The sequence below is a fragment of the Bubalus kerabau genome, chromosome 8 (assembly GCF_029407905.1).
Source record: "Bubalus kerabau isolate K-KA32 ecotype Philippines breed swamp buffalo chromosome 8, PCC_UOA_SB_1v2, whole genome shotgun sequence".
In the NCBI taxonomy this organism is placed as follows: Eukaryota; Metazoa; Chordata; class Mammalia; order Artiodactyla; family Bovidae; genus Bubalus; species Bubalus kerabau.
This window is the reverse complement of record NC_073631.1, coordinates 14896604-14908903: the sequence shown is the minus strand read 5'-3', so window position 1 is coordinate 14908903 and position 12300 is coordinate 14896604. Positions and strand designations below refer to the sequence as shown.

The window sequence follows — 12300 nt, the reverse complement described above, 5'->3', positions numbered from 1 at the left end:
GATAAGAATGAAGGATGGGAGAGTAAGCAATAAGACTGGCAGTTTGGATAATTGGGAATAGGATAGGCAAGTAAGCCAAGAACGTTAATGTATATCTTCTCCAGATCATTTTGTACCTGACAGTCTAACACAGGTTACCTGAGGGCATGATCTCTTTAAGGAATTACACTGGGGCTTTGGCTTCAGCAATCATTTCTCTGGTGATGAACTTCAAATCTTTATCTGAAGCCTGCATTAGGTTCTCTTATGAACCAGAGCTCTATTTCCATCTTCCTCTTAGCTGGTTTCACCTAGATATCCAATTGGTACCCCAAATTTCACATACCCCAAATTAAAGTTATCATCTTTCTCCAGAAATGAACTCCTTTGGGGGCTTCCCTCGTGGCTCAGATGGTAAAGAATCTGCCTCCAATGCAGGAGACCCTGGGTTGGGAAGATCCCCTGGAGAAGGGAATGGCAACCCACTCTAGTATTCTTGCCTGGAGAATTCCATGGACAGAGGAGCCTGGCAGGGTACAGTCCACAGGGTCGCAAAAGTGTCGGAAACGAAGAGACTTGCACTCACTCAGTCAATATAGTACTGTTCTGTGTCATTCTGGGTCAAACATTCAAAGCCATCATTGATTCTTTTTTTTTTTTTTTTTTTTTTTTTTTAAATTTTATTTTATTTTTAAACTTTACATAACTGTATTAGATTTGCCAAATATCAAAATGAATCCGCCACAGGTTTACATGTGTTCCCCATCCTGAACCCTCCTCCCTCCTCCCTCCCCATTCCATCCCTCTGGGTCGTCCCAGTGCACCAGCCCCAAGCATCCAGTATCGTGCATCGGACCTGGACTGGCAACTCATTTCATACATGATATTTTACATGTTTCAATGCCATTCTCCCAAATCTTCCCACCCTCTCCCTCTCCCACAGAGTCCATAAGACTGTTCTATACTTTTTTTTACCCACGTCTAGCAATTTGGAAAGGATTGTCAGTATTATCTCCCATGATGTCTTATAACTGGCCCCACCTTTACTCTTCCTTTCTTCAACCTCTGATTTATGTTGATTGCTCCTTTACATTCCAGAGACAGCCCCTGTTTAGTGTCCCCTGCTCCGATTCTCTGTTCATTGCTGCTGGTGTAATGTTTCCAAAACTCAACTATAGATTTAAAAGACACGTTAAAGTTATCGTAATGTTCCTCACCAGGGAAAATTGTTTTCCCTCCAGTAGCACTTACGGTTTCTACCACTGTGTGTATATGTGTAATTGCTATACATATACAGTATACGATATATTTCTATACGTGCATATATATTGCATATATATATATTTATATTACATCTCTCTTGTGCACTCACCCAGTCATGTCCGACTCTTGGTGGCCCCATGAACTGTAGCCTGTCAGACGTCTCTGTGGAATTTTCCAGGCAAGAATACTGGAGTGGGTTATCATTTCCTACTCCCAAGGGATCATTCTGCTGCAAATATTGAAACTGCGTCTCTCACGCCTCCTGCATTGCAGGTGGATTCTCCACCAATGTACCACTTGGGAAGGGGTTATATAATATATATATATATATATATTTCTATATATGACATATGTATTTCTGTACATGAAGCATCAGTCCCTATAGACTGTAAGCTCCTTGGAGGGCAGGAACTGCATCTTTACCTTGTATCCCCACATATTCCCTGTATTGACATGCAACAAATATTTATTGAATGGAATTCAGTAGCTTGCAGGGCTGGAAGGAATCTGATCCCAGTTAATAAGTAATAGGTAATCTGTGATAGTCATTTTATTTTGACATTAATTTCTTTTTTTGTGCATTTGTTTCATTCTGAAAAGCTTTTTTATTAAGCTGTGCTGATGGCATAAATGGAACAGTTAAATGGAAGACCAAACAGGCCAACAGTTTTATTATCAGCAGAAAAATGACTGCTGGGAAGAAAGATGGTGAGTTTAGGTTATAATCTGAATCCCTTTTGGGGAGCTGGTAAATGTCCGCTTCCAATAGTCCTTTTGCTTTTTTAGTCATGTGTGGATTTTTTTTTTTTTGATAAATCAATCTGAAAAAAAAATTTATATTCCTAATCTTCTAAACCTTATAATCGTCTGTGTTCTTAATCCGTTATTCTCCAGGTTTATTTTTTTCCTTTGCTGTAGTTTTGCCTTTTTTTTAAAGCTAAAAATAATACTTTGTTTTTAACCTATCCAGTCACTAGCTTGCCACTTATACAATTTATTGCAATGCAGTTATTATAACAATTTACTTGTAACATTGAAAAACATTAAGAAGTATGTTTGATATAAATCTCTTAAAAACAGTATTTGCATAACCTTAGAAAAATGGTCAAAAGTCATAAAATATTTTGGCTAATTATCAATGATTTTTTGAATGATTTTTGTTGCAAAACCAAATTAGTATATTTTGCTATTAAATAATTAGATGTCATTTGTTTTCTATTGCAAAGATGTCCTGACCCTGGAATGATTGACTGTCCTTCTAAATTTTTCTTCCCTATCTTTAATGTGTCCATTAGCAATATGTCAGGACCTTTGAAATAATGCATTTCATCAGGGAGAAAAAGACTTACTTAACAACGGAAAGATTAGTTGTTTTAAAAATATCAATTATCATCTTGAGCTTTCACTTAATATTTCTGGATTATTTGTCTTTACAATCCCTCTTAACCACATTCCTCCCATTCCCTCACCTCCACCCCCAAATTTCTACTCTATGTGGTCAGGAACAGTAGCAGAACAGTAGGTTGGTTTCTATAACTTTGGGATAATCAAACTATCTATTAAAAAATAGCAATTTAAAAATACTTTGAAAAGAACAGGAATTTTTTGTGATAAAATGGACTTACTGCCATATAAGACTTTCTTGGTATTTATAGGAGTGATTCCTGGCTTACCTCATTTTCTTCTTACATTTCTGAGTTGGGGTCACTAACTTTTTTCTAGATAGCATCAAATTATTCCTCAGCTGAGGTCTTCTACTCCCAGATCGATTTCACAGTAGGACCAAGGCTCCCAGGATCTCTTCTGCTCTTTTGTTTTTGAAACAAACCCATAAACACCTTTGCATGTTTAAGGAATTTTCATCTCTAATATCTAAAAGAAAGCAGTTTTGTGACAGTAACTTCTCATGGAGAGTTCGCAAAAATTTGTTTTAAAAAGCAGTAGATGCACTTGTTCTAGGATCTAAGCGATTTGTCCCATAGCCATTTCCCCACACCCTCCTTAGATATTCTCAAGGAATTTTCTCTATTTCCTTCAAGGTATTCATTTCTGAATACTTGATCTGCGTGCGTGTGGGCTAAGTCGCTTCGGTCGTGTCCAACTCTTTGCAACCCTATGGACTGCAGCCCGCCAGGCTCCTCTGTCCTTGGGATTCTCCAGGCAAGAATACTAGAGTGGATTGGCATGCCGTCCTCCAGGGGATCTTCCTGACCCAGGGATCGAACCCACATCTCTTACGTCTCCTGCACTGGCAGGCAGGTTCTTTACCACTGCGGCTGCTGCTGCTAAGTCACTTCAGTCATGTCCAACTCTGTGTGACCCCATAGACGGCAGCCCGCCAGGCTCCCCCGTCCCTGGGATTCTCCAGGCAAGAACACTGGAGTGGGTTGCCATTTCCTTCTCCAGTGCATGAAAGTGAAAAGTGAGAGTGACTAGCAGCACCTTATCTGGTTGTTCCTTAATCAAGCTGAGGGCCTTCAGCTTCTTCCGCACATCCACTCTTCCTGTTATCTAATCTTTCTAGTTATGGCCCCAGATTTGGCATCGTATTTCTATTCTGTCATCTTCCAAGGATTTGGGATCTGCCCTGATTACTGCTGCTTCACATGAAATCACCAAAACCCTTCCTCTGGACTTCACACTATTTTGCACTTACCTGCAGCCTTCTTTTTCCTTTTCTTTGGTTTCCTCTTTTTAACTTTGATCTCTAGACTTTCTGTCCTCTTTTCAGCATGTCACTCCATTCCTATTTGATTTTCTATTGATACTCTCTCACCAGCTGTTAAGCTCAGTTGAATCCTCTGCTATGGTGGTATTCTTAGTGAAATATACTATTCCAAGGCTTTTACTGTCACATTTTTCAGAATCTCCAAGAGATCCTTATCTCTTCCTGCTCCAAGCTTCATGCTCCCACTGGCCCTCACAATGATTTTCTCCTTGGAACCTGAGCCAGAACTATAGTTCTCAAAATAGAAATGGTCAATACATCTTGAATCTGCCGAGGCAACCAGTTCAGTTTTCCATGTTCTCTTATTTGCCCAGTTTCTCTTGAACTCACTCTTTAGCTTTTTCTCCCTTCCTGGTCTCCTCCTCTAATTTAAATCCTATTATTATAGTTCTGCATTATTAAAATATCTACATGCAGCAAGCACTGAGTTTACTGTAGTGGGGTATAATAATGGACGGCCACCAAGTGTATTACCTTATGTTATCAAAATCAACAAAATGCATAACTACTCCCAGTTCAAATTCGGGCTTTTCCTCTTTCTAGTCCTGTAGACTTGAACCTGTCCCTCAGTCTCTCTGGGTTCAATGTTGTTGACTCTAAAATTGGAGGACTGAACTTGTTTTTATGGATGGTAACTCTGGTATTAACTAGCAGGAATCCTGGGTTGAGTAGAATGCTGAGGCCATATCCAAATAGGAAGTGATGCAATGACCTGTCCATTAGTAGAGAACGGTGTTTGGCACATCCCGACAGGATGATATATAAAGCCCTTTTCAATTGCAGTGTTCTATGTGACCAAGTTTATTGATTACCAATTAAAAATGGTTTGCAACCACTTTCCAACTGACATTTATGAAAAAAATAACAACAACAGAACAAACACATGTGATCTTTCAATGGAAAAATCAAGATATTTAACTCCATGTCGAAAAATGGTTTTAGTAAGTGGCTTTGGTTGGGGAGGAAAAATCTTGGGAAGAAACCTTTCCGCTTTTTTGTAGAAAAAAGATCCAGGTAGTAGTTTCTTTTCTACCTCATGTAAAGAAAAGTGGTCCTATCTCTTAAAGGAATGACGTTTGAAAAGGCAATTTAATGCCTTCCCGGTGATGAATTCTATCGCCCAAGTGTGGACTATCTGGGACTGAAATAAAAACAATAGCTGACCACTGCTGAATGAATGGTCTTCAGGACTTTGATGTTGAGTAAACTCAAGGGGTGAAGGGCAGACTGCCGAGAAAAGCTTTTGATTCTAAGCCAAGATTTATAAGGCTGGACTGATAAAACACACAGTAACTTTTAAAGAAGAAAAAAAAAAAAGCAAAACAGGTTGTATACCAGCTGGATATTAATGCCTTTCAAAATATTTTTCTATAGACATTATCTGCTTTAATAATTAAATTTCAATTAGACTATAGAGATAACACATTGAAAAATAAATTAGGGAGAAAACCATATTTATATCAGTCTCTGAAAACCCTAAAATGAGTTCTCTTGATGCAGAGATAGCAAAATGGAATTCATCTCTTACAATCAATTCTGATTAATCGGTAGAAGCTTATTGGAGTGCTGTGTATACAGGGCTCTGAGCCTCATAAAGAGCTTTTAGATATTAAAACTATAAAAGAGAAGGCTGCGGCTGCTGCTAAGTCACTTCAGTCATGTCCGGCTCTGTGCGACCCCATAGACGGCAGCCCACCAGGCTCCCCCGTCCCTGGGATTCCCCAGGCAAGAACACTGGAGTGGGTAAAGAGAAGGCAAAGGTTATTTTTTCTGTCAGCACTTAAAACTTCTCAATTATCAGCGAAACTCATACAGTAAAATAGGTTTTCAGTGATTGTATTTTTTGTGTAACTTTCTTTTTTAATAATAATCCAATTCTTCACTTTAGCAGAGAAGTGTCTCTTCTATAAATAGGATTTTGAGGAATTGGGAAATTTAGTTGCTTCGGCAAAAGTTTATTTGAGAAGCTGTACCAGGTAAGTGGCTATTCAGTATTATCTTTTATCTTAAACATATTTAAAAGTCGTCTTCATCATTTTTATCCAAAATTTTTTTCAAATAATACTTACTATTAAAGCAGTACTGTGAGCATCTGAAAAACATTCAGTCTTATTTAACTAATTTGCACTCGGTTAAGGCACCCTTGTCACGCTTCCCAGTGAGTAGCTTACAAGAGAGGCAAATTAACAAAATTGAAATGCTCTTGTAAACAGGCTTCAATTTCTTATTAATAAATTACTTATTTTAGTGTGTTATAGTCTTAGACTGATTTAGCTATTGCTAAGGGTAATAGATCACTTAATCAATAGTTCTCTTTGTTTAAATTGTGCAGTGTATTTCCCACCCAGCAAATATGTAAGAAAGTATTTTATAGAGCACATTAAATCCATTCATTTTGATTTGACAGTTTGTTTATGTAACATATGGATTAAATAAAGGCTTTCTGTGGTACACTTTTTTTTTTATCTGAATACATTTAATATGTAGAGTTTATGCTGCCATGTCCTCAAATCATGGCTGGCTCCCAATTATAGTAAGATCATCTTTTCAGAATATACTGTGTCAATGAAGAATCGGGAAATATGCCACAAAAGGGTCTCTGGGTTGCCAAAAGAGATGTGGCAGATGCAGGCTTCTTTTTTTTCAGCTCTAGCAGAGCCTTGTGAGTGATACGACAGTACAAATTTGTTCTTACTTTAACATGCAATCCCACCTCATTTGGTAGTCTGGTTTCTAAGCCTGCAGCGGATTAATAGCTGCAAATTAGAAGGCCCAGAGAAGCAGTTAGAGGAAACATTACTGACAGCAATGAGAAATGACAGCTGACAGCTTGTCTACAGATGAGAAAACAGAAAATCTATAAAACGCACAACCTCAAAATGCATTAGCAGATGGCTACCTGCTAAGCACTAGCATGATCGGTAAATGGCAAGGCAACCAAACGGCCCGTAAGGGCGTCATTGTATACTAGAGCGGAGTGCAATAATTAATGTGCTAAATGATGATCTTATACCCATAATGAAAAAGGATCGACCACCGAGTACTTTAGAAAACTCAGCTCTCTAAAATGTTTCCTTCCTTGGGGTTCCTGGTAAACTGAGATTTTACCGTATTCTCTTAAACCACAAAAAAAATTAGAAGATGATAATGTAAGTGGACCTTTGAAAGTGATTAATTTGTTGATAAGCATTCTATGAGAGAGAGATCAACATAATATCTGCCTAATAAAGGTCACCTCGATGTGAATACTGACAATCCTTTATGACTTTTTAAAGATTTCAGAGGAAAGGAGGCTTTAAGATTTCAATCTAGCTGAGACTTGGTCCCACACTCAGCAGCCAGTTTATCTTTATAGTCATCTCCTCCTTCTTGATGCAGACAAAGGGCTCTTAAGTGTTCTCTGGACGTTTTTGTGGAGAGTGGACTTTATATATGTCTGTGCACATGTATATGCCATTGAAAAATCATTTTGATAATTGTGAGTGTCCTGCTCTAGATCCGTTGGCACTGTATCACCACAGTCCTTTCAGATTTGATGTTTGGTTAACTCATGCAGATTTGCGTTTGTTTTTAAGTAATTGTAAATAAGCACACACATGTGCACCCTTCTATTTTCATCTCAGTGTTGCTCCCATGGGGAGAAAATTTCAAATGGACTATTAATAAAGAAAGACAGGATGCTATTTAGCTAGCATGAGGTCCCACTTTATTGCTCCTGCCATCACGGTCTGTTATTTGGTTCTTGGCTCTCTGTGTTCACATAATATACATTGTTGAAAATGGTCTGTAGTTTCTATGCCTTATGACGAAAGCATACAGAGAATATAGTTTTATGGAAGGATTTTGCTGGCATGTTAACAAGGGATTTTGGAGCTGCATCAGGACGGTGAAATATTACCCCAACCACTTGTGCCCACATATTCTTTTGCTCTTCTTAACTCAGATATGTAGTTTTTCCTGTAAAAAATTCTGTTACTTATGACTACCTGTTTTCAATTTTTAATCTTTGCACATCTAGCTACGCTTGTGGTTTGAAGATGATGTTTTTGACCCCCTGTGAGTTGGACTTTTGGTTTAATTGTTTTGACCATTAATGGTGATGGATTTGTATGGATTTAGCAACAGACTGGTTTCCTGTTTCATTTGTATCCAATGGCATGTGCTTGCAGAGGTGATGGATTTGCAGCCCTAGACGATTGCAGAGCCATGCGATACACAGAGCAGCCAGACCCTGTGACCTCAGCTTGATTAGCACGACACAGTATGCTTGTGTATTTCAGAGAGACTGTTCAGCGTATTTCAGGGACATGTCTTTCAGAGATTCTTCAAGTGTTTAAATTTGATTTTCAAAACTTCCTTTGAGAGAAAACAGTATGCTCCAAACTTACTGTTTGTGAGGACTACCTAAACATCTGTGAGTGCAACATGTGTTCACTGTTAAGGAACAGCCTTGGTTGGTGTTAGTGCAGACTTGCTCAGTATTGTTTGTATAGCCCATGTTTAGAATAGGAGCTCATCACTTTGAATTCTCTGTGTCATTTGTTGTTTTTGAAAGGAAGCTAGGTGTAAATACTGCCCCAATAGCCTCTATTGAAGAGCTGTTTGTTTTCCAAGTAACAAATGGGAAAGGTAAGGTAAAGGGCACTTCTCTAAAATGTTGTGTGGGTGCCCATCATTTAAACTGATGCTACAGAAAGGAAGTATTATTTTCACAAAACATAGTGGCTTAGTCATTTTCCATTTCTAGGTGATGAATGTGCTGTACATCTGTATCATGTTTTCCTCCAAGTGAATGGCATACTATACTTAGAGCGAAGCAGAGTCGCCAGGGTAACTGACCAGCAAGTATGCAGTTCAGCAGATTGCAGAAAGGCACTTGAGTACACATGAATAAAGAAATGTGCATGTCATCTTAAAACCCAGGAGGGCCATGGTAGATTGTGGTTTGGCTCTGTAGATCATAGAAAAAAATTTTTGTGTGTGAAAGCAGAAAGTGAGATGTTCTATACTAGTCCTTGAAGTGAGATGATAAGCAGTGACAGGCTCCTTTTATGGTTCCGTTTCAGGCCCAGCCGCAAGCCATATAGGAAAAAGAATCAGTTCAATATTATTTAATATGAACAACCTTTCTTTTTGATTTAGAAGCTAGCATTTGCTACCTTATGGCAGCAGAAACTAAGGGAGACTGTTAGTAGTTTATAATGTAAATGAAGAATGGTAACCCATAAACTGCTACACACATATAGGAATTAATGTAAGCTACAAAACTGAAATTGAAGTTAAGCATTATATATATTTAGTACACCAACATAAGAACTGTTTCCCTGTACCTTTTGCTATGTATTAGATTGTATTAATCCATTCAGTAGGCATTTATACAATTATTCGCATATGCCAGACACCTCCGAGGTACCCAGAAAAACAAAGGTAAAGTTCAGTGCTGGACTTCAACATGTTTTTAATCTCTAGAAAGAATGAAGTGGATAAACTCTGAAGAGATTCTTTAAATTATGTAAAGCATTCCTGTGCTTAGGATGTAAGATTGTGATCTAGAATTTAAACACCCTTCTGTATAGCATGAAGTAACTTCTCAGCAGGAGTTTACAGCTCTTTGTAATTTGGTTCTTCTTCCCAGTTTTCCTCTCCCTACCAGGATCTAGCATCAGTGGCTTAATTCCCTTTCTCAAAAGGACCCCACAGGCTCCCACGATTGTATCTTGCATGTTTGACCACCGAAATTGTCCATCTCTGAGTTTCAGAATCTTGCTGGTGCTCAAAAAGCCATATTGAATTCTACTTTTTCCATAAACCTTTAGCAGATCTTTCCAGCTTCCATTGCTCCTCACATCTTTCCAGGTCTTGCCACAGCAGTTTGTCTCTCTGTGAGTCATACCTAGTTAGGTGAGTGTCATTGTCCCAACCAGAAGGGGAACTCACAGAAGACAGGGATTGGGTTTCCTTCATCTTCACAGTCTCCATAGTACCTAGCACTCCGGGGACACTGGAATATTGATTGGTGAAAAAGCTCCAGTTCTCATCCCCACTATATTTCTACGGTGTATTTGTTCATTCTTTTTTTTTTTTTTTTTTGGAATGAGACCATATTCACAGGTGAGTTAATTGCTCTTGGTGCTTAAAACCATGGGAATGCTTCCTAGTGCTGGTACAAAACAGGTCTGGAAGCGAGTCTCCCTACAGACCTAGTTTACACCTATTTGCTGCCTCCCTCCCTCAGTTACTTTAGCTTTTGAAGTTGTGTTTTCCGTAGTAAAGCTATGGATACATGAAGCTACCAGCCAAATGTTTTAGTTCAGTTCCTCATTTTTGGCAGCCATCCATGGAACTGCAGGGGCAAGTTTTCACAGATACAGCAATGTTTTTTGTGAGTTCCTATTTTTATGCTGAAAAATTACTGTCAGTCATTTTACTCTTCAGAGCTTTTAGTTAGTTGTGAGCCTGGAGTGAGCAGCCTTGGGTTCTTAAGGTTAATTACTACATTTACAAATCCATCAGGGACTAAGAGAAAGAACTTGCCTGATAGGGTTTATCTGTTTAAAAATTGCAGCCACTAGCCAAACAAGAAGATAGAAAACCAAAAGAGATTGGAGAGGTGACAAGGGTAATGGCAGTAATGTGTTGGTGGAGATGATGATATCAGAGGGAAAGAAATGATAAGTTGAAACTAATCAAACCAATTTAGTCATTTGAATGTACTCACATCATGTGTCTTCAGGAACCAGTAAATCATAAAATCTGCCCCATTTCACTTAAAGAAGTGATTTGCCCTGAATTTTATTATGTAATTGTTATTGCTTATTTAGGAGATAGCATAATAGACTAGCTTACATGTATGAATTATTAAATGTCAAGATCAGGTAAAGTGGAATAAATCATTTCTAGGAGAGATATGAGAACTAATACTCAAAGAGTACTCAACGCCTTTTTGTAAGTATTTCTGAAAGTCACCTTATATTTATCAATGGTATTTATGCTTTGTCTGGCAAACAGTTAATACAGTGGAGATTCTTACCATTTAAAACTTGCTCTTTATACTTTTCTTTGAAAAAAGGTAAAATGAAAAAGATACTGTAGCAATGATATAGTTGACCACTTCTCATGATGTATTTCATTGGTAATAATCTCCATAAAAATTACCAAAGAGATGTTGTGGTTGTCTTTATTATTTAATAACAATTTAAAAAATTAATTGTGCCTAAATCTGCTGACATAGTGCTTGAAAAGTCTGTAAACACACCAAGTTGAGAGTTGTTCCATGTTTTGTCCTAAAACAAATTTTAACTATCTTGCATGTTGCTTCATTTTTCTCAGAAATGCCTCTATAGTGAAACCCGGTTTGACAGTGTAAGTGAATCTGCAAAAGCAGACCTCATTATTTGTCTTTCTGTCTCTTCTCTTGCCTTTTTGTTTGCAGTGTACACTATTTTCTCCAAGGTACACTCCGATCGGAATGTCTACCCCTCTGCAGGCGTCCTCTTTGTTCATGTTTTGGAAAGAGAGTATTTTAAGGGGGAATTTCCACCTTACCCCAAACCTGGTATGTTCTTGGTGGGGGGAAAAAAAGAGGTTAATTTATTAAATTTTTTTCTTTTTATTCAGTGTGCATAATCCAGATAATGTTTAATCAGATATTTCTGACATTATTTGACATGGTCAGGATATATGATAAATTGATTGTTATAGGATATTTCCCATTGTAAGATTCAACATTTAATTACAGAAAATAATTCATTTTTGAATTTTGAAGAAAGCATATTTCTGATTGTCTAGTCTTGAGTTTTATACCTCTGACAAATCATCTACCTATATTCTCATAGAAATAATTATAGCTATAAAATTATGGTTTTCCACATTAAGACTTATAGTCTTACCTAGGACATTGACTTTTGGAAAATTATACACATATCATAGAAGAGAATGAAATAATGGTAAAAGAAAATTCTCAAAAAAACTTTTACAATATGAAATAATTTTATATAACTTCATGATAATATAATGGAGATTAATTTTTCTTCAAAGTAATACCAATTACAAAGCCTTATTTAATCATCTATTTGTTTAAATTATGTTCTGTTCAATTGTCATAAATGCCATCCAGTTAATGAAGATATAGAAAGAATAGCAAGAGAAAATATATTCTTATTATGACTCTTACTTAAGTAACAAAAATGAGTTTTCTGAAAAGTATGGCATAAATATTATTTTTGTAGATGATATGATGAGTAGTATATCTGAAAATACTCATTTAGTTAAGCATGTTTTCACCAGTATGCAAGAAAAAAGGCAATCTTTTCATCAATTATTTATAAAAT

At 37.3% G+C, this 12300-nt stretch overlaps 1 protein-coding gene across 5 annotated transcripts in view; it reads left to right on the top strand.

The window, feature by feature from the left end:
* The window catches only part of SGCE (sarcoglycan epsilon), a 73324-nt gene that overhangs the window by 15384 nt on the left and 45640 nt on the right, over positions 1-12300 (top strand). For 3 of the 5 annotated variants that reach the window (XM_055589746.1, XM_055589745.1, XM_055589747.1), the window contains exon 2: positions 11403-11525. In XM_055589746.1, the coding sequence (XP_055445721.1) occupies positions 11403-11525 (123 nt within the window). Of the gene's footprint in view, positions 1-1842; positions 1951-11402; positions 11526-12300 lie in introns of all 5 variants that reach the window. The other 2 variants (XM_055589749.1, XM_055589748.1) reach the window with 1 other exon arrangement.